Source organism: Bidens hawaiensis, unplaced genomic scaffold, assembly GCF_021521415.1.
Source record: "Bidens hawaiensis isolate Kalapana, Puna unplaced genomic scaffold, B.hawaiensis_p1.1 tig00021191_1, whole genome shotgun sequence".
NCBI classification, from domain to species: Eukaryota; Viridiplantae; Streptophyta; class Magnoliopsida; order Asterales; family Asteraceae; genus Bidens; species Bidens hawaiensis.
The window spans coordinates 144,128-168,991 of NW_027505020.1; the positions used below are offsets into that span (position 1 = coordinate 144,128).

Below are 24,864 nucleotides of genomic sequence, written 5' to 3' on the forward strand. Positions count from 1 at the left end.
TAAAAAAAATACACATACTCTTTTCAACTTATTAAGATTATAGTCAATCATAAAGCCGGCTTTTCTCTATCATTCAATGTTTATCAGATCCTGCAAATATTATTTTTGAAAAATAGAAATAGTCAAATATCGTCTAATTGTGATTTAGAAAGACTTGAAGAAAGGTGTTTGAATTATTAGAATATTAGGCTATGGGGTATACTCTAACTTATACATAGGTTAAAGTGACATGACACTTTAAATATAGATTAAACCACTCACCACTTGTGTTAAGTGTTTTAAAATGACTCATGAGTTATGCTTTTAACGGGTTAAAAGCAACAATATGATTTAATTATGTAATAATTACTAATTCATTTGTTATATCAATTATGTGTTAAAGGGGGGTTAAATCATTTCCTTTGGATGACATGAAGTGAAAGAGAAAAAAATGAGTGATGTGGAGCTTATGTGGAATTAAGATGAGTTAGAGTATACCCTATGGCCTTAGCCTTAATGATTAAAATAACTAAAAGCTTTAATCAATATAGTAATGATGATTGTAACCCACATGCCTAAAATAATTGTTTCTTTATCATCACATCCTATTTTTTTTAACAAAATTGTTAACTAAACAATTTAATCAAACAAATAAAGTATTTACTAATATGTTTTAAAACCTATATAAATTACAATCTATTCCATTCGCAACTTATGACAGCTAAGAACGACAAATATTCTTAAAAAAAAAAAGAGTTAATTCCATATAAAACGAAAGGGAGAAAAACAAGTAAAGCTAAAATGTATTCAATATAATTTCAAAGATAATAACAGATTAGGCTGATTTATTAGGTTTAGGTCATATTTCAAAGCTTAGAGTGATTTATTAGGTTTAGGTATATATATTGTCAAAGTTTTAAAAATTGATAACTACTCCTAATTAATCTTCGGATTGGTTTGACAAAGACTTCTTTTTATATTGTTGACATTTCGAAATAAATATAAAATAACACAAGTAAATATTTGCTTGCTTAATGTATTAATCAATTAAATACTATATATGAACCCAATGACATTTTTTTCTTCTAATTAACGTAAAAATGTACTTGTCTTGACCAATTACATTATATTCAATATTCAATGACAAAGTCATACCTGGGGAGGCAGTTGTGACTCAACATCGACTACTAGTGACTGATATAGCCTTCAGAAATAAGCTGACTGTTCGAGAGAAGAAAGGTACACCGAGAATTCGATGGGGAAATTTGAAGGACGAAAATCTCCTACTGTTTAAGGATAAACTCATACTGCATACGCGGGCTCGACTAAATGGGGACTCAACTCATATATGGGAAGCTATGGAGACAAAGATCATCCAAGTAGCAAAGGAGACTCTCGGGGTCACAACAGGAAAGTCAAGTGGGCATAAGGAGTCTTGGTGGTGGAATGACGCAGTGCAAGACAAGATAAGGGACAAACAAGGATGTTTTAGGGAGCTAATGAGGTGCACGAATGAGGAGGAGCGAGTGGAATTGAGGGACAACTACAAAACGGCCAAGATAGAGGCAAAGAAGGCAGTGGCGGAAGCAAAGAAGGCGGCCTTTAAACGGATGTATGAAAGTCTAGAAACAAAAGAGGGGGAACATGCTATGTTTAAGATTGCCAAAGCCAGGGAGCGTAGAAGGCAAGATCTAGGACCGGTGAAGTTCATAAAGGATACAGATGGGCATGTACTGGTCAAGGAGCAGGACATCAAGCTAAGATGGCAAACCTACTTCCACAATCTTTTTAACAATGGGAGAGCTTACCAAGAAGAACATGACAACACAAACTTTCAACGACAACAATTGAATAACTGCTACTGCCGACGGATCACACGAGAAGAGGTGAAGGACGCACTTAGGAGGATGGGAAGGTCTAAGGCGGTTGGCCCAGACAACATACCCATAGAGGTTGGGAAGTGTCTGGGGGAGGAAGGAGTCATGTGGTTAACTACTCTGTTCAATAGTATTCTCAAATCAGGTAAGATGCCAGACCAGTGGAGGAGCAGCGTTGTAGTTCCTATCTATAAGAACAAAGGAGACGCCCAATGTTGTGGTAACTACCGAGGAATCAAACTACTAAGTCATACTATGAAGCTATGGGAAAGAGTGATTGAGGTTAGACTTAGACGAGAAACTCAGGTTACGGTCAACCAATTTGGCTTCATGCCGGGGCGTTCCACCACAGAGGCAATACACCTTATAAGAAGATTAATGGAAAAGTATAGGGAGAAGAAGTGTGATCTACATATGGTGTTTATTGACCTAGGAAAGGCCTACGACAGTGTGCCACGACAGGTGCTCTGGGAGTGCTTGGAGGGTAGAAGAGTGCCCAGGAAATACATAGAGATAATTATGGATATGTATACCAGGAGTGAAACAAGTGTCCGTGCGCCAGTGGGGGATACTGATTTCTTTCCTGTAGAGGTAGGTCTTCACCAGGGGTCAGCGTTGAGCCCGTTTCTTTTTGCAGTAGTCTTGGATGAGTTGTCAAAGTCGATTCAGGGGACTCTCCCGTGGTGCATGATGTTCGCAGACGATATTGTGTTACTTGCTGAGAAAAAACAAGATCTAAACATGAGGCTTGATGAGTGGCGAACAACCTTAGAGACAAAAGGTTTAAAGATTAGCCGATCTAAGACGGAGTACCTACACTGTGATTTTGGTGAGATAAACGACAGTGAAGACGCACACATCACAATTGAAGGGCAGGTGGTCCCGCAGGTAACGAAGTTCAAGTATTTAGGATCATTTGTACAGAGCGATGGGGAATTAGACAGTGATGTGACCCACCGAGTTCAGGTAGGATGGTGTAGATGGAAAGCAGCCACAGGTATATTGTGCGACAAGAGTTTCCCGACTAATCTGAAGGGAAAATTCTATAGGGTGGCAGTTAGACCTGCAATGCTATATGGAACAGATTGTTGGGCCATCAAGAAGGCACAAGTGCGGAAGATGGAGGTAGCAGAAATGAGAATGCTACGTTGGATGTGTGGGCACACAAGGCTAGACAGAATAAGAAACGTTGTGCTTCGCGAGAGATTAGGGGTGGCGAACATAGCAGACAAGATAAGAGAGTGGAGATTGAGATGGTTTGGACATGTAAAGAGAAGACAGACGACGAATCCTGTTAGATCCGTAGAAAACATTACAATAGAGGGGAGGAGGGGTAGATGACGACCGAAATTGACTTGGGATGAGAGGATTAGGCATGATTTGATAGACCTAAACCTCTCCGAAGACATGGTTGAGGATAGGAATTCGTGGAGAAGTAGAATTAAAGTTAAGGATTTTTAGAGAGAATTGAATACCTTAGGGCTTAGACTTAACTTATTTTGGTCACATACCATAATGGTATTTCCCTTACATATTTTATTATTATTATTATTAGCTTTTATATTGCGGTTAAACTGTGACCTTATTATTAATATTATTATAATTAGTAGTAGTTTTTTATATAACTGTTAAACTTTGATTTCCTTTTTTTTGCTTCATACACATGTTCTTAGAGCCGAGGGTCTCTCTGGAAGCCACCTCTTTATTCCTTTGGATAGAGGTACGGTGTGCCTACATCCCACCCTTCCCAGACCCTACCTATAGCTCTGCTGTCGGTGGGATTTTACTGGGTATGATTGATTGATTGATTGATTGAATGACAAATATATGTAAACATTGGTAGATACATCATTACAAAATACAACCCGATAACTAAATTCAGCCTAGCGGTACTGAAGAAACGTGGATCGACTCACTGGTAGACGATCAACTTTCCTCGGGTGTGATTATGCTATTTCACCGATGGATCTCTGGAATCTGGATTCTTCCACATACAAAATGAACAGCACCGTAAACTTACCCCTCAGAAAGGGACAGAGGGGTCCTCTTTGTGGTAACCCTCCGGTGTGAGAATAAGAGATTGTAGGAGAAGATAATAATCTGAGGGTAAGGAATTGGAATGTATTTCTTAATAATGTGTAATACTGTGTAATAGGGCATACCTCTCCTTGTGGAGTTGATGTGGTATTTATAGTGCTAGGGTTTTCAATGATTGGGGCTCAGACCCAATTAGGGCCTTTTTGGCCTCCACCTATTGCTTCGCGCAACGTGTCCTTGGGACACCTGGTGCTTTTTCATTGATTTTTCTCTGACCCATGTGCAATCACGTGGTAGCACATGGGTTTTGCTGAGTTGTCCACCTTTCATTGGCAGCTGTCAACATCAGCATATTCTTATTCCTTAAAAAGATACCTTCTGGAAGGTTGTCTGACGTGCACAATCAAGATTGTCCTTATCCTGATTTGGATAAGAACGAGGTTGATTATGTGCATGTGTGATATGCGCCTATCCTGAGGATGCGCGAGGTCTTCTCTTTATTCTCACGCGCAGATGTTTCATGCGCAGATGTGATATGCACTAGCATGTGATATGCGCCACGCGCGGATGAGCCAACGCGCAGATGTGATATGCGTGAGCATGCGATATGCGTCACGCGCAGATGTGATATGCGTGAGCATATATGGTGCGTGAGCATGTGATACGCGTGAGCATATGTGATGAGTGAGCATATGTGATGCCTGAGCATATGTGATGCATGAGCCTATGTGATGCCTGAGCATGTGATGCATGAGCATATGTGATATGCGTGAGCATATGTGATATGCGCCATGCGCATGGGTTTTGGCTTTGTGCCTTCATAATATCTTGATTTCAAGCCTCTTGTCTATATCTTGTGGGTTGACCCGCCTCGCTCGGTGTTGAGGCGGGTACATACCTCTTCAAGCCCCCCCAGTCTAATGTGTGTCTTGTCTCGCGCGAGCGAGGTAAGATAGATATTAGACTTAATAGTTTGCTCTTTTAGTAGGGTTTTGTCTTTTTCCTCTTATTACTCATCGTTGCGCGAAATTCTATCCTTTTGGCTGAAACAAATCGTCCCTGTACGTGGTTGGTTGTTGCTGACATGCGTCAGTGATGGAGACGTGTCAGACTTTTCGTGTGCTCGAGGTGCTACAGTTGCCTTTCATGTCCCCTCACATAGTGTCAGGAACACGTGTCGCGCTCGCGTTGGTCCGTACCTGTGAGTGTCAGGCTGCGCAAAATGAACAGCACCGTAAACTTACCCCTCAGAAAGGGACAGAGGGGTCCTCTTTGGGGTAACCCTCCGGTGTGAGAATAAGAGATTGTAGGAGAAGATAATAATCTGAGGGTAAGGAATTGGAATGTATTGCTTAATAATGTGTAATACTGTGTAATAGGGCATACCTCTCCTTGTGGAGTTGATGTGGTATTTATAGTGCTAGGGTTTCCAATGATTGGGCTCAGACCCAATTAGGGCCTTTTTGGCCTCCTCCTATTGCTTCGCGCCACGTGTCCTTGGGACACCTGGTGCTTTTTCATTGATTATTCTCTGACCCATGTGCAATCACGTGGTAGCACATGGGTTTTGCTGAGTTGTCCACCTTTCATTGGCAGCTGTCAACATCAGCATATTCTTATTCCTTAAAAAGATACCTTCTGGAAGGTTGTCTGACGTGCACAATCAAGGTTGTCCTTATCCTGATTTGGATAAGGACGAGGTTGATTATGTGCATGTGTGATATGCGCCTATCCTGAGGATGCGCGAGGTCTTCTCTTTATTCTCACGCGCAGATGTTTCATGCGCAGATGTGATATGCACAAGCATGTGATATGCGCCACGCGCGGATGCGCCACGCGCAGATGTGATATGCGTGAGCATGTGATATGCGTCACGCGCGGATGCGTCACGCGCAGATGTGATATGCGTGAGCATATATGGTGCGTGAGCATGTGATACGCGTGAGCATATGTGATGCGTGAGCATATGTGATGCCTGAGCATATGTGATGCCTGAGCATGTGATGCATGAGCATATGTGATATGCGTGAACATATGTGATATGCGCCATGCGCATAGGTTTTGGCTTTGTGCCTTCATAATATCTTGATTTCAAGCCTCTTGTCTATATCTTGTGGGTTGACCCGCCTCGCTCGGTGTTGAGGCGGGTACATACCTCTTCAAGCCCCCCATTCTAATGTGTGTCTTGTCTCGCGCGAGCGAGGTAAGATAGATATTAGACTTAATAGTTTGTTCTTTTAGTAGGGTTTGTCTTTTTCTTCTTATTACTCATCGTTGCGCGAAATTCTATCCTTTTGGTTTAAACGAATCGTCCATGTACGTGGTTGGTTGTTGCTGACATGCGTCAGTGATGGAGACGTGTCAGACTTTTCGTGTGCTCGAGGTGCTACAGTTGCCTTTCATGTCCCCTCACATAGTGTCAGAAACACGTGTCGCGCTCGCGTTGGTCCGTACCTGCGAGTGGTGGCGCGTGAACTCTGGCAGCACCTGTATCGTTTCTTTTCGTGTCCCCTCACACAGTGTCAGGGACACGTGTCGCGCTCGCGTTGGCTTACACCTGCGAGTGGGGGCGCGTGAAGTCCGATCAGTACCAATTTTTCTCTCTCCTGAGCCTATAAAAGCAAGCCCTTTGAGTTTTTTATCCTTCATCTTCTTTGTTGTTTATTCAGAGCTTTCCTTTCTTTCTATTCCGATTAAGTGCCTATCTTCCAGATTTCCGTTCTTCAGAAGCAACTTGTGCCTGACTCTGTTGTATGTCTGATAGCCCAGACAACACAATCTCCCCCAGCAATCGCCGCGTGAAATCGTTAGTAATGTCTATGTTGAAGAAGACCGGCAAGGGGAAGAGGGCTGCTGAGGCCTCATCGGAGGAGGTAGGGAAGACCAAGGCAGTGAAGAAGTGGGATGAGATCCCCTGTAAACTGAGGCCGTCCGATTTTGACAGCCTTATCGCCTCTCAGGGTTTTCTCCCTGAGTATGGCTGCATGCTGCCGGCGGCCGGGCAAACGGCGGCGGACCCGCCCACCGGCTATATATCCCTTTATTGCCATTTTTTCACCCACTGCAACCTTCGTCTCCCGATGACAAGGTTTGTGGGTGCGCTGCTTAGGTTTTATGGGATTCATATATCCCAAGTCCATCCGTTTGGACTCGTGCGCATGACTCACTTTGAGTTCATGTGCAAATCTCAGCGCGAGGAGCCCACCCCTCGGCGCTTTCAGTTTTTTTATAAGCCCAAGATCCAAGATTCTTGGTTCTCATTTATTCCTCGTAGTCAGAAGGTCAAGTGCTGCACTGTTTCATTCAAGAGCCTTCATGACTGGTCTGAGAGATTTTTCTATATCAGGGCTGGTGTGATCCCCATCCGCATGACCTTGCGCGCGATCTCTTCTGCGCCTGCGGATGTGGTTGTCTTCAAGAACCCAACTGGCGCCTGGGTAAAAAAGTTGACTGCCGAACCATCCCCTGCCAAGAACATTTGTGAGGAGGCGCTGGTGGGGGTTGGTATGAGCAGGAGGTGGGCCGACAGCGCGACTGAGCCCGTTATCCAAGTTGACGGCTTGTGTAAGTTAACTCATTGCATTACTTCTGCGCGAATATAATTCGTTTTGCTGATATCGTTTGACTTGTTTTTGTGCAGTCAGCAAGGAGTATGTCCACGCCGCCTATGATGAGCATATGGAGGGTGGCTCCGTCGCGCTGGGCGCTGGGGAGGTTGGCTTCCCCGATCGCTTCGATGACATGTTCATCCCTGTTGATCTGGGATTTCGCTTTGACAGCGACGCGCCTGGTAAGCCTTTGTACTTATGCTTATGCCTTTATAATACCAGATTTGGCTAACCTTTCTGTTGCGTGTATTGTAGACGCGCTTGAGAACTACGAGCTGGAGCTCGCGGAAGAGGAGGAGGAGGAGGAGGCTGAGGTGCCCCAACTAAAGCGTAAGGCTAAAGGGAAAACTGGCGCAGGGGCCAGTAAGAAACAGAAGAAAGATGATGCCCCCGTTGTTCAGGATCCTCCTACTCAGGCGAAGGGACTTGAGAAAACCCAGGAGTTTACCTCCAAGTTTTCCTTGTCTTCTCTGCCTCAAAATGTGGGCAGACCTCCTGTCCACACGAGGTATGGTGCCGCTACCTCCTCCCTTCGCGCGGCGGAAAAGGGAAGCGGCGTTGCGCCTGCCGTTTCCTCTTCGACAGATATACTTTATACTTTATGGTTTTATGAGCGCGATTCTGATAGAATTATTAATGAATCTTTGCTCACTCAAATGTTTGTAGAGCCGGCGACCTTGGTGGATCAACCTCAGGCGCAACAAGGTGCCGAGGCTGCGCCGGAGGTCGCTTCGAAGTCCCCTGTTTTACCCTCAAAAAAGGGGAGAATGGACTTCATGGCGATGTTTAACTCGCGAATGGCGTTGCGCCAAGGTATGTATTGCGCTTTTATTTTCTGACTTTTTTTTTTAGATCAAGTCATGAACCATTTCTTTTTGTTGATTTCTTCATTGGCGCCATCACCTGTTACAACGGCAACAAAATCTCATCAGTTCTCTAAAAAAAAAAAATTTTCACCATGGTTTCTGGTGTTCGTAACAGCGATCAAGTTCTGGAGGATATTGAGCGTGAGGATGTTAATGAGGGACAACAGTTTCTGAGGGCGCCGCGTGATTCTACGCGCACCACCAGTAACCATCCCTTCATCACAACTCCTCATGGCCAGAATGAAACTCCTCCAGACGATCTCACGTTCCAAAATCTTACCGGCGCGAAACAAAAAGGACCAATGGGTCCAGAAGATGAAACCAATGACCCTAAAGAATGGCTCATAAACGAGCAACGACGTCTAATGGACAAGTACAATGAGCTGGTCAAACACAAAAAGTCAGCCGACTTAACACAAAGGCTAGCGTTTGACAAGCAAACCGTTCATGGAACAAAAAAGGCGCGCGCGCCGGAAGATGGTCATTCTGTTCACACTGAACACGCTGAGTTTAGTGATGAAGAAGTGCACAGCATGAGGAAGACGCGAGATACTCATGCAGGAGGCTCACAGCTCCGCGCGCACGTCAACATGGCGCCTGGAGCCAAAGCCGATCTGGATCTGTACACGCCGTACAGCCCACCAGTGAGAGGGCAAGTGGACGTAACCACACCATACAGGCCAGCCATCTTGGTAAAACATTCAAAATTCACTGAGCGCATCGCGAAGGCCCCCATTCAGCACAAAACCAAGATGCCAAGTGGTTTGGGCAAATATGACGGCACAACAGATCCAGACGATTTCTTACAAGGTTTTTACAACACCAGAAACCTAGAAAGCTGGACGATGCCAACATGGTGTCACATGTTTGCTCGCTGCCTCACGGGCGCGGCGCGTGTCTGGTTCGAGAGCTTGCCGACTGGGCAAATCGATGGGTTCGAGGAACTATTGGAAAAGTTCCAAGCCCACTTCGTACAGCAGCGCAGACACACGCGCGACCCTGATGACATCATGCACTGCGTGCGCAGGAATGATGAAACGATTGAAGACTACATAACTCGTTTCAATCAGGAGTCTCTGGCAATTGGAGGTATCACTGAGCAACTTTTGCGGGTGGCCTTTATACAAGGCGCGCGCAGTGATCAACTCCGCAGAGCTCTCGTGAGCATAGATGGCATGCCAACCACTTGGGCCAAGCTAATGGAAGCATCGTGAGTCTTCGCGAGAAATGAAAAACAAATTGCCCAAGATAGAGCGAGAGAAAGAGGGCATCAAGCAGAGGCACCGCGCAACAACGAAAGAAGGGGCAAACAGAACTCTGTGTGGTCCAGGTTGCAACCAACCAGTTTTTCTCCCGCAGAAAAGCAGGCGCAACCAAGCTCACCCCAGCCCCAAAAAGACATTCGTAATCGCGGAGAAGGTGATAAGAGGGAAGGCGGCAGAGATCCTAACAGACCTCTGCCAAGAATATGGACTCCCCTCACTAAAACGCCTTCACAAGTGTTAAGCACTGAGAATGTCCAGTTCAAAAGCCCCAAGCCACTACACTACAAGGGACCATCAAACAGTGGCAAGTACTGTGAGTTTCACAAGTCCACAGGACACAACACTGATGCATGCCACCACTTGAAGGATGCAATTGAAAAAGATGTGAAATCAGGCAAGCTGGCTCACCTGGTGAAAAACTCAAGGCCAGAAAATGAACAACCAGAAGGAGCCTCAGCCAGCAAAAAGTTCAAAAGAATCTGTGTAGCCGAGGGAGGAAGGCAAGGGCAAAGATCAAGAAAGAGAAGCACGCAAATCCAAGGAGATTGGCGCGAGCAACAAGTAATCTTCCCAAGAATCAGGGGAGGCCCTTCTATCAGCAGTCCTCTTGTCATCACTACACACATTGCTCATTATGAAGTGTCAAAAGTCCTGGTGGACACTGGCAGCGAATCAGACATCATGTATGAGCAATGTTTCAGGAAGTTGGATCCAGCAGACCAAGCAAGGCTTGAAATTGTGAATGCACCAATCTCTGGTGTTTCAAATGAAATCATTCATCCCCTAGGTCAAATACAATTTGAACTAACTATGGGGGATGAGAAACACAAGCGAGCCGAAGTTGTCAACTTCTTGGTCTTGCCCACCACTTCATGCCACAATATGATCTTGGGTAGGGGAACGATTGCCCAATTCAACGCCATACCGTCGCCAGCGCACGGCGCGTTGGGGTTCCCAACACCAACAGGTGTAACTTTTGTATACCGAGATCATTTGTGTGCAGTGACAAGTACACCACGGGAAGGGAAAATGAAACTTCCAATGGCAGACAACGCGCCAGAGGAATGGATTCTCAACCCAAAATTCCCGGAGCAAACAATCACAATTGGCGCTACGATATCAGACGACACGAGGTTGAGAATGAAAAGATTGCTCACAGCATATATGTCGGTCTTCGCGTGGCAACACTCTGATATGACTGGGGTTCCTCGAGACCTGGCGCAACATTCTCTCAACACGTTCAAGTCTGTAGAGCCAATTGCTCAAAAGAAGAGAGTCATGGGGGATGAGAAGGCGAGGGCCATGAATGAGCAAGTTGAGGATCTACTGCGCGCAAACATCATCCGCCCGATACGATACCAGACATGGGTAGCCAATCCTGTGATGGTAAAGAAAAGTAACGGGTCGTGGAGGATGTGCATTGACTTCAAGGACCTCAACAAAGCATGCCCAAAAGATTGTTACCCCCTCCCAAACATCGACGCAAAGGTGGACTCCGTGGCGCCATTCAAGCTCAAATGTTTCCTGGATGCCTACAAGGGCTATCACCAGATTCAAATGGCACCACAAGACGAGGACAAGACCGCCTTCAGAACCGACAAGGGTGTTTTTTGTTACACAAAAATGCCCTTTGGTTTGAAGAATGCGGGAGCCACATACCAAAGACTTATGGATGCTGTTTTCAACGAGCAAATTGGAAGAAACCTAGAAGTCTACGTGGATGATTTGGTGATCAAAAGCAGGGAGGAAAAACAAATGCTCAAAGACATCGAAGAAACCCTTGGGCGCCTAAAGGAAGTTAACATGAAGCTCAATCCGAGCAAATGCACTTTCGGCGTACAAGAGGGAAAATTTCTAGGTGTAATGGTCACCAAGGATGGTTTCAAGGTGAACCCAGAGAAGGTGGAGGCCATCCTTGACATGCCCTCGCCATCCACCATGAAAGAAGTCCAAAAGTTGAATGGGAGATTGGTATCAATCAACAGGTTCCTAGCGAACCATGCAAGCAAATCTACCCCATTCGTTAACACATTGAGAAACTGCCTAAAGAAAAGCCAATTCAAGTGGACTCCTGAGGCCGAGCAAGCTTTCAGTGAGATAAAAGAATGTTTGATAAATCTGCCCGCGCTCACAGCTCCACTTCCTGGTGAAACTTTGACATTGTACCTATCAGCAGGAGAGCGCGCCATCGGCGCAGTATTGTTGGTGGATCGCAAGGGAATCCAAACGCCAATATACTATGTGAGTCGGGTGCTGACAGATCCTGAGATGCGCTACTCCATCATGGAAAAGTTAGTTTTGTCACTAACACACGCGTCGCGCAAGCTTCATAGATATTTCAATGGTCATCCCATTGAAGTTCTGACTGGTTACAACATCCAGCAAGTCTTGCGGCGTCCCGCGCTCTCAGGAAGGCTGACAAAATGGGCGCTGGAATTAGGAGAACACACGATCGCCTATAAGCCCCGTCCAGCAAAAAAGGGACAAGTTTTAGCTGATTTCATCGCAGAAATCCCCGAAGGAAAAATTGAAGAAGCTCAGCGCGAGGTAGACCCTCCGCGAGCCAATGATGAAGAAAATGTTTGGAGTTTGTTCACTGACGGAGCTTCAAACAACGAAGGGTCCGGCGCAGGCCTCAAGCTGGTGGATCCAGAGAATCACGAATATACTTACGCCATCAGGTTGGACTTCAAGAGCACCAACAATGAAGCTGAGTATGAAGCCCTGCTGGCTGGCCTGCCCATCGCGCACAAATTCGGAGTTAAAAAGCTAGAGGCCCATGTTGATTCATACTTGGTAGCAGCACAGGTCAATGGCCTTTATGATGCCAAAGAGAACACCATGCCTCTGTATCTAGAGCAGGCGAAAAAGCTCATCGAGCAATTTGACTGCTTCAGAATCATACATATTCTGCGCAGTGAAAACAAGTCTGCTGACGCGCTGAGTAAGATGGCATCAATCAGCTTCGATCACTTTGGCAAAGATGTCAGGGTAGAAGTAATGAGCAACCCGTCGGTGGTAGCGAAGTCTGTCCTTGTAACTCATACAACACCTTCATCATGGATAACTCCAATAATGGAATTCTTGATGGAGGGAAAGGTACCAGACGATCGCGCACAGGCGAGGAAGATAAGACACAAGTCGCAGAACTATGAACTGCTTGATGGTACATTATATCGACGCTCTTATCTTGGACCACTCATGAAATGCCTAGATGCTGAGGAAGCAAGCTATGTGATCAGAGAAATACAAGAAGGAATCGGTGGAATACATGCTGGCCCGCGCATGGTGGTTGCCAAGGCAATGAGCGCAGGTTACTATTGGCCAGGCATGTACTTGGACGCGTTAAAAGAGATCCAAAAATGCAAAGCGTGTCAGAGCTATGCGCCAAACACCATGCGGCCAAAGAACAACTTGATTCCGGTGACCTCCGCATGGCCTTTCCACAAATGGGCCATCGATATTGTGGGTCCCCTACCGCAAGCGCAAGGGCGAGTAAAATTTTTGGTAGTGGCAGTAGACTATTTCACAAAATGGGTCGAAGCCAAGCCACTAGCAAAAATCACAGCCGAGGCGATGAAGCAGTTTATTTGGAGCCACATCATATGCCGTTTTGGCCTTCCCATGGAAATTGTGAGCGACAATGGCAAACAATTCACTGACAAGAAGATATCCAGCTGGCTCAAGGAATTGCGCATCAACCAAATTTTCATTTCAGTATACCACCCTCAGGGGAATGGCCAAGTGGAGCGCGCGAACCAAAGCTTGCTAAATGGGCTGAAGAAAAGGTTGGAGGGAGAATCCCATTCTTGGGTTGACGAGCTACCTAATGTCCTGTGGGCCAGTAAGAAACAGAAGAAAGATGATGCCCCTGTTGTTCAGGATCCTCCTACTCAGGCGAAGGGACTTGAGAAAACCCAGGAGTTTACCTCCAAGTTTTCCTTGTCTTCCCTGCCTCAAAATGTGGGCAGACCTCCTGTCCACACGAGGTATGGTGCCGCTACCTCCTCCCTTCGCGCGGCGGAAAAGGGAAGCGGCGTTGCGCCTGCCGTTTCCTCTTCGGCGGAAAAGGCGTTGCGCCTGACTTTTCTGCTTGCACCCACAGGACATTAGGTAGCTCGTCAACCCAAGAATGGGATTCTCCCTCCAACCTTTTCTTCAGCCCATTTAGCAAGCTTTGGTTCGCGCGCTCCACTTGGCCATTCCCCTGAGGGTGGTATACTGAAGTTAAAATTTGGTTGATGCGCAATTCCTTGAGCCAGCTGGATATCTTCTTGTCAGTGAATTGTTTGCCATTGTCGCTCACAATTTCCATGGGAAGGCCAAAACGGCATATGATGTGGCTCCAAATAAACTGCTTCATCGCCTCGGCTGTGATTTTTGCTAGTGGCTTGGCTTCGACCCATTTTGTGAAATAGTCTACTGCCACTACCAAAAATTTTACTCGCCCTTGCGCTTGCGGTAGGGGACCCACAATATCGATGGCCCATTTGTGGAAAGGCCATGCGGAGGTCACCGGAATCAAGTTGTTCTTTGGCCGCATGGTGTTTGGCGCATAGCTCTGACACGCTTTGCATTTTTGGATCTCTTTTAACGCGTCCAAGTACATGCCTGGCCAATAGTAACCTGCGCTCATTGCCTTGGCAACCACCATGCGCGGGCCAGCATGTATACCACAGATTCCTTCGTGTATCTCTCTGATCACATAGCTTGCTTCCTCAGCATCTAGGCATTTCATGAGTGGTCCAAGATAAGAGCGTCGATATAATGTACCATCAAGCAGTTCATAGTTCTGCGACTTCTGTCTGATCTTCCTCGCCTGTGCGCGATCGTCTGGTACCTTTCCCTCCATCAAGAATTCCATTATTGGAGTTATCCATGATGAAGGTGTTGTATGAGTTACAAGGACAGACTTCGCTACCACCGACGGGTTGCTCATTACTTCTACCCTGACATCTTTGCCAAAGTGATCGAAGCTGGTTGATGCCATCTTACTCAGCGCGTCAGCAGACTTGTTTTCACTGCGCGGAATATGAATGATTTTGAAGCAGTCAAATTGCTCGATGAGCTTTTTCGCCTGCTCTAGATACAGAGGCATGGTGTTCTCCTTGGCATCATAAAGGCCATTGACCTGTGCTGCTACCAAGTATGAATCAACATGGGCCTCTAGCTTTTTAACTCCGAATTTGTGCGCGAAGCGCAGGCCAGCCAGCAGGGCTTCATACTCAGCTTCATTGTTGGTGCTCTTGAAGTCCAACCTGATGGCGTAAGTATATTCATGACTCTCTGGATCCACTAGCTTGAGGCCTGCGCCGGACCCTTCGTTGTTTGAAGCTCCGTCAGTGAACAAACTCCAAACATTTTCTTCATCATTGGCTCGCGGAGGGTCTACCTCGCGCTGAGCCTCTTCAATTTTTCCTTCGGGAATTTATGCGATGAAATCAGCTAAAACTTGTCCCTTTATTGCTGGACGGGGCTTATAGGCGATCGTGTGTTCTCCTAATTCCAGCGCCCATTTTGTCAGCCTTCCTGAGAGCGCGGGACGCCGCAAGACTTGCTGGATGTTGTAACCAGTCAGAACTTCAATGGGATGACCATTGAAATATCTATGAAGCTTGCGCGACGCGTGTGTTAGTGACAAAACTAACTTTTCCATGATGGAGTAGCGCATCTCAGGATCTGTCAGCACCCGACTCACATAGTATATTGGCATTTGGATTCCCCTGCGATCCACCAACAATACTGCGCCGATGGGGCGCTCTCCTGCTGATAGGTACAATGTCAAAGTTTCACCAGGAAGTGGAGCTGTGAGCGCGGGCAGATTTATCAAACATTCTTTTATCTCACTGAAAGCTTGCTCGGCCTCAGGAGTCCACTTGAATTGGCTTTTCTTTAGGCAGTTTCTCAATGTGTTAACGAATGGGGTAGATTTGCTTGCATGGTTCGCTAGGAACCTGTTGATTGATACCAATCTCCCATTCAACTTTTGGACTTCTTTCATGGTGGATGGCGAGGGCATGTCAAGGATGGCCTCCACCTTCTCTGGATTCACCTTGAAACCATCCTTGGTGACCATTACACCTAGAAATTTTCCCTCTTGTACGCCGAAAGTGCATTTGCTCGGATTGAGCTTCATGTTAACTTCCTTTAGGCGCCCAAGGGTTTCTTCGATGTCTTTGAGCATTTGTTTTTCCTCCCTGCTTTTGATCACCAAATCATCCACGTAGACCTCTAGGTTTCTTCCAATTTGCTCGTTGAAAACAGCATCCATAAATCTTTGGTAGGTGGCTCCCGCATTCTTCAAACCAAAGGGCATTTTTGTGTAACAAAAAACACCCTTGTCGGTTCTGAAGGCGGTCTTGTCCTCGTCTTGTGGTGCCATTTGAATCTGGTGATAGCCCTTGTAGGCATCCAGGAAACATTTGAGCTTGAATGGCGCCACGGAGTCCACCTTTGCGTCGATGTTTGGGAGGGGGTAACAATCTTTTGGGCATGCTTTGTTGAGGTCCTTGAAGTCAATGCACATCCTCCACGACCCGTTACTTTTCTTTACCATCACAGGATTGGCTACCCATGTCTGGTATCGTATCGGGCGGATGATGTTTGCGCGCAGTAGATCCTCAACTTGCTCATTCATGGCCCTCGCCTTCTCATCCCCCATGACTCTCTTCTTTTGAGCAATTGGCTCTACAGACTTGAACGTGTTGAGAGAATGTTGCGCCAGGTCTCGCGGAACCCCAGTCATATCAGAGTGTTGCCACGCGAAGACCGACATATATGCTGTGAGCAATCTTTTCATTCTCAACCTCGTGTCGTCTGATATCGTAGCGCCAATTGTGATTGTTTGCTCCGGGAATTTTGGGTTGAGAATCCATTCCTCTGGCGCGTTGTCTGCCATTGGAAGTTTCATTTTCCCTTCCCGTGGTGTACTTGTCACTGCACACAAATGATCTCGGTCTACAAAAGTTACACCTGTTGGTGTTGGGAACCCCAACGCGCCGTGCGCTGGCGACGGTATGGCGTTGAATTGGGCAATCGTTCCCCTACCCAAGATCATATTGTGGCATGAAGTGGTGGGCAAGACCAAGAAGTTGACAACTTCGGCTCGCTTGTGTTTCTCATCCCCCATAGTTAGTTCAAATTGTATTTGACCTAGGGGATGAATGATTTCATTTGAAACACCAGAGATTGGTGCATTCACAATTTCAAGCCTTGCTTGGTCTGCTGGATCCAACTTCCTGAAACATTGCTCATACATGATGTCTGATTCGCTGCCAGTGTCCACCAGGACTTTTGACACTTCATAATGAGCAATGTGTGTAGTGATGACAAGAGGACTGCTGATAGAAGGGCCTCCCCTGATTCTTGGGAAGATTACTTGTTGCTCGCGCCAATCTCCTTGGATTTGCGCGCTTCTCTTTCTTGATCTTTGCCCTTGCCTTCCTCCCTCGGCTACACAGATTCTTTTGAACTTTTTGCTGGCTGAGGCTCCTTCTGGTTGTTCATTTTCTGGTCTTGAGTTTTTCACCAGGTGAGCCAGCTTGCCTGATTTCACATCTTTTTCAATTGCATCCTTCAAGTGGTGGCATGCATCAGTGTTGTGTCCTGTGGACTTGTGAAACTCACAGTACTTGCCACTGTTTGATGGTCCCTTGTAGTGTAGTGGCTTGGGGCTTTTGAACTGGACATTCTCAGTGCTTAACACTTGTGAAGGCGTTTTAGTGAGGGGAGTCCATATTCTTGGCAGAGGTCTGTTAGGATCTCTGCCGCCTTCCCTCTTATCACCTTCTCCGCGATTACGAATGTCTTTTTGGGGCTGGGGTGAGCTTGGTTGCGCCTGCTTTTCTGCGGGAGAAAAACTGGTTGGTTGCAACCTGGACCACACAGAGTTCTGTTTGCCCCTTCTTTCGTTGTTGCGCGGTGCCTCTGCTTGATGCCCTCTTTCTCTCGCTCTATTTTGGGCAATTTGTTTTTCATTTCTCGCGAAGACTCGCGATGCTTCCATTAGCTTGGCCCAAGTGGTTGGCATGCCATCTCTGCTCACGAGAGCTCTGCGGAGTTGATCACTGCGCGCGCCTTGTATAAAGGCCACGCGCAAAAGTTGCTCAGTGATACCTCCAATTGCCAGAGACTCCTGATTGAAACGAGTTATGTAGTCTTCAATCGTTTCATCATTCCTGCGCACGCAGTGCATGATGTCATCAGGGTCGCGCGTGTGTCTGCGCTGCTGTACGAAGTGGGCTTGGAACTTTTCCAATAGTTCCTCGAACCCATCGATTTGCCCAGTCGGCAAGCTCTCGAACCAGACACGCGCCGCGCCCGTGAGGCAGCGAGCAAACATGTGACACCATGTTGGCATCGTCCAGCTTTCTAGGTTTCCGGTGTTGTAAAAACCTTGTAAGAAATCGTCTGGATCTGTTGTGCCGTCATATTTGCCCAAACCACTTGGCATCTTGGTTTTGTGCTGAATGGGGGCCTTCGCAATGCGCTCAGTGAATTTTGAATGTTTTACCAAGATGGCTGGCCTGTATGGTGTGGTTACGTCCACTTGCCCTCTCACTGGTGGGCTGTACGGCGTGTACAGATCCAGATCGGCTTTGGCTCCAGGCGCCATGTTCACGTGCGCGCGGAGCTGTGAGCCTCCTGCATGAGTATCTCGCGTCTTCCTCATGCTGTGCACTTCTTCATCACTAAACTCAGCGTGTTCAGTGTGAACAGAATGACCATCTTCCGGCGCGCGCGCCCTTTTTGTTCCATGAACGGTTTGCTTGTCAAACGCTAGCCTTTGTGTTAAGTTGGCTGACTTTTTGTGTTTGACCAGCTCATTGTACTTGTCCATTAGACGTCGTTGCTCGTTTATGAGCCATTCCTTAGGGTCATTGGTTTCATCTTCTGGACCCATTGGTCCTTTTTGTTTCGCGCCGGTAAGATTTTGGAACGTGAGATCGTCTGGAGGAGTTTCAGTCTGGCCATGAGGAGTTGTGATGAAGGGATGGTTACTGGTGGTGCGCGTAGAATCACGCGGCACCCTCAGAAACTGCTGTCCCTCATTAACATCCACACGCTCAATATCCTCCAGAACTTGATCGCTGTTATGAACACCAGAAACCATGGTGAAATTTTTTTTTTTTTAGAGAACTGATGAGATTTTGTTGCCGTTGTAACAGGTGATGGCGCCAATGAAGAAACGTGGATCGACTCACTGGTAGACGATCAACTTTCCTCGGGTGTGATTATGCTATTTCACCGATGGATCTCTGGAATCTGGATTCTTCCACCTACAAAATGAACAGCACCGTAAACTTACCCCTCAGAAAGGGACAGAGGGGTCCTCTTTGGGGTAACCCTCCGGTGTGAGAATAAGAGATTGTAGGAGAATATAATAATCTGAGGGTAAGGAATTGGAATGTATTGCTTAATAATGTGTAATACTGTGTAATAGGGCATACCTCTCCTTGTGGAGTTGATGTGGTATTTATAGTGCTAGGGTTTTCAATGATTGGGCTCAGACCCAATTAGGGCCATTTTGGCCTCCTCCTATTGCTTCACGCCACGTGTCCTTGGGACACCTGGTGCTTTTTCATTGATTATTCTCTGACCCATGTGCAATCACGTGGTAGCACATGGGTTTTGCTGAGTTGTCCACCTTTCATTGGCAGCTGTCAACATCAGCATATTCTTATTCCTTAAAAAGATACCTTCTGGAAGGTTGTCTGACGTGCACAATCAAGGTTGTCCTTATCCTGATTTGGATAAGAACGAGGTTGATTATGTGCATGTGTGATATGCGCCTATCCTGAGGATGCGCGAGGTCTTCTCTTTATTCTCACGCGCAGATGTTTCATGCGCAGATGTGATATGCACTAGCATGTGATATGCGCCACGCGCGGATGCGCCACGCGCAGATGTGATATGCGTGAGCATGAGATATGCGTCACGCGCAGATGTGATATGCGTGAGCATATATGGTGCGTGAGCATGTGATACGCGTGAGCATATGTGATGCGTGAGCATATGTGATGCCTGAGCATATGTGATGCATGAGCCTATGTGATGCCTGAGCATGTGATGCATGAGCATATGTGATATGCGTGAGCATATGTGATATGCGCCATGCGCATAGGTTTTGGCTTTGTGCCTTCATAATATCTTGATTTCAAGCCTCTTGTCTATATCTTGTGGGTTGACCCGCCTCGCTCGGTGTTGAGGCGGGTACATACCTCTTCAGGTACCATGCCATATGTTAAAAGGTATTCACTTTCAAATGCTTGTGATATCAGCAGCGGATACAGGGTGTTGAGGGGATGCCCGGGATACCCCTCAACTTTCATGACAAAGTGTAAAATCAGTGTAATTTTTTTTATCTTCTTCATTTTATATATTTGGATACCCATACAACAAATATTAGAATATCTATAATCCCAAAAGAAATTTTAAGATAATTTGAATTCTTCTTCTAAATCTGTCACTGAATATCTAATTTTATCTTAAAGATAATTTAGATGTAACTAAAAATATTATTAAGGCGCCCGGGGGCCGACAACAAAAAAGAAAAAATATTATAGATTTTGAAAGTTACTAGATTCAAAACTAAAATAACATAACAAACTAATCAAAGTAACGGTAATATGTAATCTAAAAAAAGTAATAAAATATATAGAGAAAGAAAAGAGACATACTGTTGAAACTCTATATTAATAGAAGAGGCGGTAAAATTAGCTATAGTTCCAAAGGCCGTATCCGACAGAACCATCGTAGTCCCGTCCTCGGACGCCGGCGACACCGTCATAAGTGCGAAGTCGACTATTCTGACCTGGATGACCTGTTCAGGAACACAAGTCCCTTGTTCCACAGCACTTATGCATTTGACCAAATACTGACGCCCACAGGCAGCTCCATTGTCCCATATCCCATCCCCGGCCGCAGCGAATAGATTGCTAGACGGGAACTGGCCAGGATCATTGCCGTAACACGCGGTTGCTAATAAAATTAAATTAGGTGAGTTGGAAGTGGAAGTTTTGTTTGTATTGATATGGAGGACTTACGTAGGAATGGAGGGCCGTATTGCGCGGATGTCCCGACTTCACCATGGGACGGGTGGGAGATGGTTAGGATGAGGAGGAGGAAGATGAACGACAGCGGACTTTGAAGATGATGATCCATGAGTTTTGAAGTTAAGAATTGGAATTTGGATCTAGAAAGTTAGAAGACGTGTGTTGTAAGGTGTTTTAAGTCTTATCTAATAATAAAGAGACTCCGAAGAAAAAGTCTACTTATGAATTATGATGTTGAAGCTAAATTTATTGGCGGGCCTGCCGGATCAAGTCAGGTCGGGTGTCATGTCATAAAAGGGTAGCGGTTTTTGTAGAAAACAATATTTCCATAAGAAATTTGAGAAACGATCTGACATGTTAATTCCCAAAATATACCTATTCCCAAAATATACCTATTAAATTTCACTCTAATATATATCTACCTAAATTAATACAAATAATATAAATAATACAAATATACCTATTCTCTTCAATTAATACAAATAATATAACTATAATAAATTTCACTCTAATATATATCTACCGAAATTAACTATAATAATTCAAAATATAAAGACACTAATTTAGTTTTATAATTTATTTATATCCTTTTAATTTTATCTAACAAAAATACAATTTATTCATATAATACTAGTTATCTATATTAATAAAACAATTTCTTTCTACTCAATTTATTAGCATATATCAACGCGTAATTTTTAACAATAAATATCAAACATAATATATTTTTTTAATTGATATATTTAGAAAAACTATTGTCATAAATAATAAAAAAATGCCATACAAATGTGTCCATTAAATATAAACAATAAATATATAACCTACACAAAATTATATAAAATGCACTTGTTTTAAGTAATAAAAACGTACAACATATAAAAAAAACATACAACTTACATACTTAATTCGACATCAACAATTATATAAACTACACAAAGATACACATATCCTACACGTATTGTAGGTTATATGTTTTTCGTGTGTAGGTTATAATTGTTTTTTACTTTTTAAAAGTTTTTGTTTTTCTCAATTTATAATATTTTTAATATATTATATGTGGTTTTTTTGTGGCTCAAATGGTTTTCAAAGTTCTTAATTTTAAAAAAGTTTTCTTAGGATTCTCACCATATATATATATATATATATATATATATATATATATATATATATATATATATATATATATATATATATATATATATATCTGTGTGTGTGTGTGTGACTTGAGCCACGATTTTATAAAAAATATTAATAAAACAAATAAATAATCTCTTTATACAATTTGGGAAATTGTAGTACATATATCATATACAAATCTAAATGAGAATAACAACAAATATAACACACACACACACACACACACATATATATATAACCTGATTCATACTGAGGACATTAACTCGTGCTAATATAGTGAATTCTTCAACTGAATCGAAGTCGAGTTGATCATCGTGTTGAAACCGCAAACCGCAACGGAGCCGCGTTGATAGAGACCTACTAATACATGAGTATGGTGAGTTGGGCTTGTGTTGGGTTAAATAAATGTGGGTAATGGACTTGGACTAATAAGGAAGGAAGAAAGACCACAGGCTTAAGCCCATGACCCATAGTATATAAACCATAATTATCAATTAATCCATTCATTTCCACTCATTTCATACACCATCCAAAACACACACTTAAGCTCTCTCATATTTTGATCTTCCTCTAGCCGAACCCAAGAGGAAACTGAGCATCGATACAAGGTAATGATGTTATGACATTATATGGATCTAAACCCGCTAGTTCTAGTCACGAAATTCATAAACATTCACATAGTATACACTTACAACTTAAGGTAAGTGTATTAACTAATCATATCGAGTATTCACACAGCCCCGAAAACATAACAAGGAAGTTGGGCTAGAAACTCACCTGAGCTCGGTTCCTTTCCGAGTTAATGGTAACTCTTCTCTTTAACTGGGCGTGGCTAACTGTATGATAGTTACATGTATCTATTAACTATCACTACCCTTATCGTATTTCTAGTTTAATATAATCCTCAACGAACGTGGGTCCGGGGGCAGCGACGTCTAGGGGCGGCAGCCCCTAGCAGGGTCCAAGGCGAATGGGTGGGCATGGAATGACGAATACCATTCGTGAATTCTGTAAGACGAATGAGAGGTTCATTCGTTATAAAGGCAGGCGAATGTATCTTATCCTCTATGACTATTTAGAGAATGGCCAGCGATTCATTTGTCATAACGAATGAGCATCAGCCCTTATCCAATCTTTGACTCAAGATGTCAAAGTCAGAATCGTCAAGAACCTAACTGGTCAACTGAACCTAAATTGCGATTAAACCTCAAATCACGATGAAACAACACAAATTTGGTATCAATAGGCTCGTAATCACTGTGCCTACAAACCCCAATCAACCAAACACTTAAGCATCGCGCTTAAATGGTGTATTTGATCCATGTTTAAACCGATTTTGGTTTGATTAATTAGCTTATCAGATATTACAGATTTCACTGCGAATCATTGCGTTTGTTTCATCTTCATCATTTTTATAGATCTAGGGATACTAAACGAGCCAAACAAGTTTTCATTATAAAACGTATCCTTAGATGAATTGGTTTACGGATACGATCTAGTCTTAATGTAGGTCTTGTTTGTCATGACGTTCTAGCACCCACAAGCTCGGGTGTTTTCCTTCGGATCTTGGTTCGGGATATATAAGGGTGTTTGTGTGTGTTTTTGAGAGTTTATGGATGCTTAGAGATAAGAATGATGGTTTTAGGGTGGTTTAAGGGGTTTATATACCCTTAAGCCCATGAACCTAAGACCCATCACCATCGCTTATTCCATCTTTTAATGTCCAAGCCCACACTCAAATATTTCATTTATCTAAACTCGATAATAACATATTATTAAATAAATGAAATTTCTTTTATTATTATCATCGAAAGTAGGATGTTACAAGTCTTCCCTCCTTAAAGAGGTTTCGTCCCCAAAACCTAACTATTACTTAAAACAAATTTGGGTAAAACTTGCACATCTCTTCTTCAACTTCCCAAGTAGTGTCCGATCCTTTACGATGCTTCCATATCACCTTCACCAAAGAGATAAATTTATGGCGGAGTAGTTTTCCTTGCGGTCAATGATCTCGACAAGTTGTTCGATATAGTTTAACTGTTCATCAACCTCAATGTCTACTAATCACACATCTGACGTCTCATTAACTAGATACTTTCTCAAATGAGAAACATGAAAGGTAGAGTAATTCCTTCTAACTCCTCGGGTAAATCTAGCTTGTAGGCCACTTCACCCACGCGATCTATAATTCTAAGCGGTCTAATATACCTCGGACTTAAGTTTCCTCTCTTTCTGAAACGAATAATTCCCTTCCAAGGCGAGACTTTGAGCATTACATTGTCACCAACGTCAAACTCAATCGGTCTTCGCCGCTTGTCAACATAGGACTTCTGACGATCTTGAGTAGCTTTCATTCGTGCCTTGATCTGACCGAACTTCGAAGAGGTTTCTTGCACAACTTCCAAGCTTCCAATCTCTTTCTGAAAAATCTCTCCCCAACATACAGGAGTTCTACAACGTCTACCATACATCATCTCAAATGGCGGCATACCAATACTCGAATGGTAGTTGTTGTTACAAGATAATTTTGCAAGATGCAGATGATCATCCCAACTTCCCCCAAGGTCTAAAACACAAGCACGTAGCATATCCTCAAGGGTTTGAATAGTCCTTTCAGACTGCCCATCTATTTGAGGATGATACGCCGTACTTATGTTCAAACTTGTTCCCATAGCTTCATGGAACTTCTTCTAGAATCTTGAAGTAAAGCGAGTATCTCTATCAGACACAATCGATAACGACACTCCATGTTTAGCCACAACCTCTTTTGTGAACACATTTGCTAACGTTTATGACGAGATAGCCTCTCGTATAGGCAGAAAATGAGCACTTTTAGTCAAAAGGGCCACTATGACCCAAATGGTATCATGATGTTTAGCTGTACATGGTAGCTTAGTTATGAAATCCATGGTGATGTGTTCCCATTTCTATTTAGGTATCTCCAGAGGTTGTATCTTCCCATAAGGTTTCTGGTGTTCAGCTTTGACCTGCAAACAAATTAAGCACTTACTAACATAATCTACTACATAATTCTTCATACC

At 44.2% G+C, this 24,864-nt stretch overlaps 1 protein-coding gene across 1 annotated transcript; it reads right to left on the reverse strand.

Moving 5' to 3' along the window:
- On the reverse strand, positions 1-20,867 carry LOC143609939 (EG45-like domain containing protein). The gene is made up of 3 exons (XM_077084551.1): positions 20,678-20,867; positions 20,312-20,612; positions 1-90 (listed from the first exon to the last, which is right to left on the reverse strand). The coding sequence occupies exons 1-3, from the start codon at positions 20,793-20,795 to the stop codon at positions 84-86; spliced, it is 426 nt and encodes a 141-aa protein (XP_076940666.1). The 5' UTR covers positions 20,796-20,867; the 3' UTR covers positions 1-83.
- Positions 20,868-24,864: the final 3,997 nt, after the last annotated feature.

Excerpts from the sequence above, each read along its gene's own strand:
- LOC143609939 (XM_077084551.1), bottom strand. The coding sequence starts at position 20,795 with ATGGATCATCATCTTCAAAGTCCGCTGTCGTTCATCTTCCTCCTCCTC. Across the intron at positions 20,613-20,677 it reads ATACGGCCCTCCATTCCTAC|CAACCGCGTGTTACGGCAAT; the intron begins GTAAGTCCTCCA and ends TAATTTTATTAG.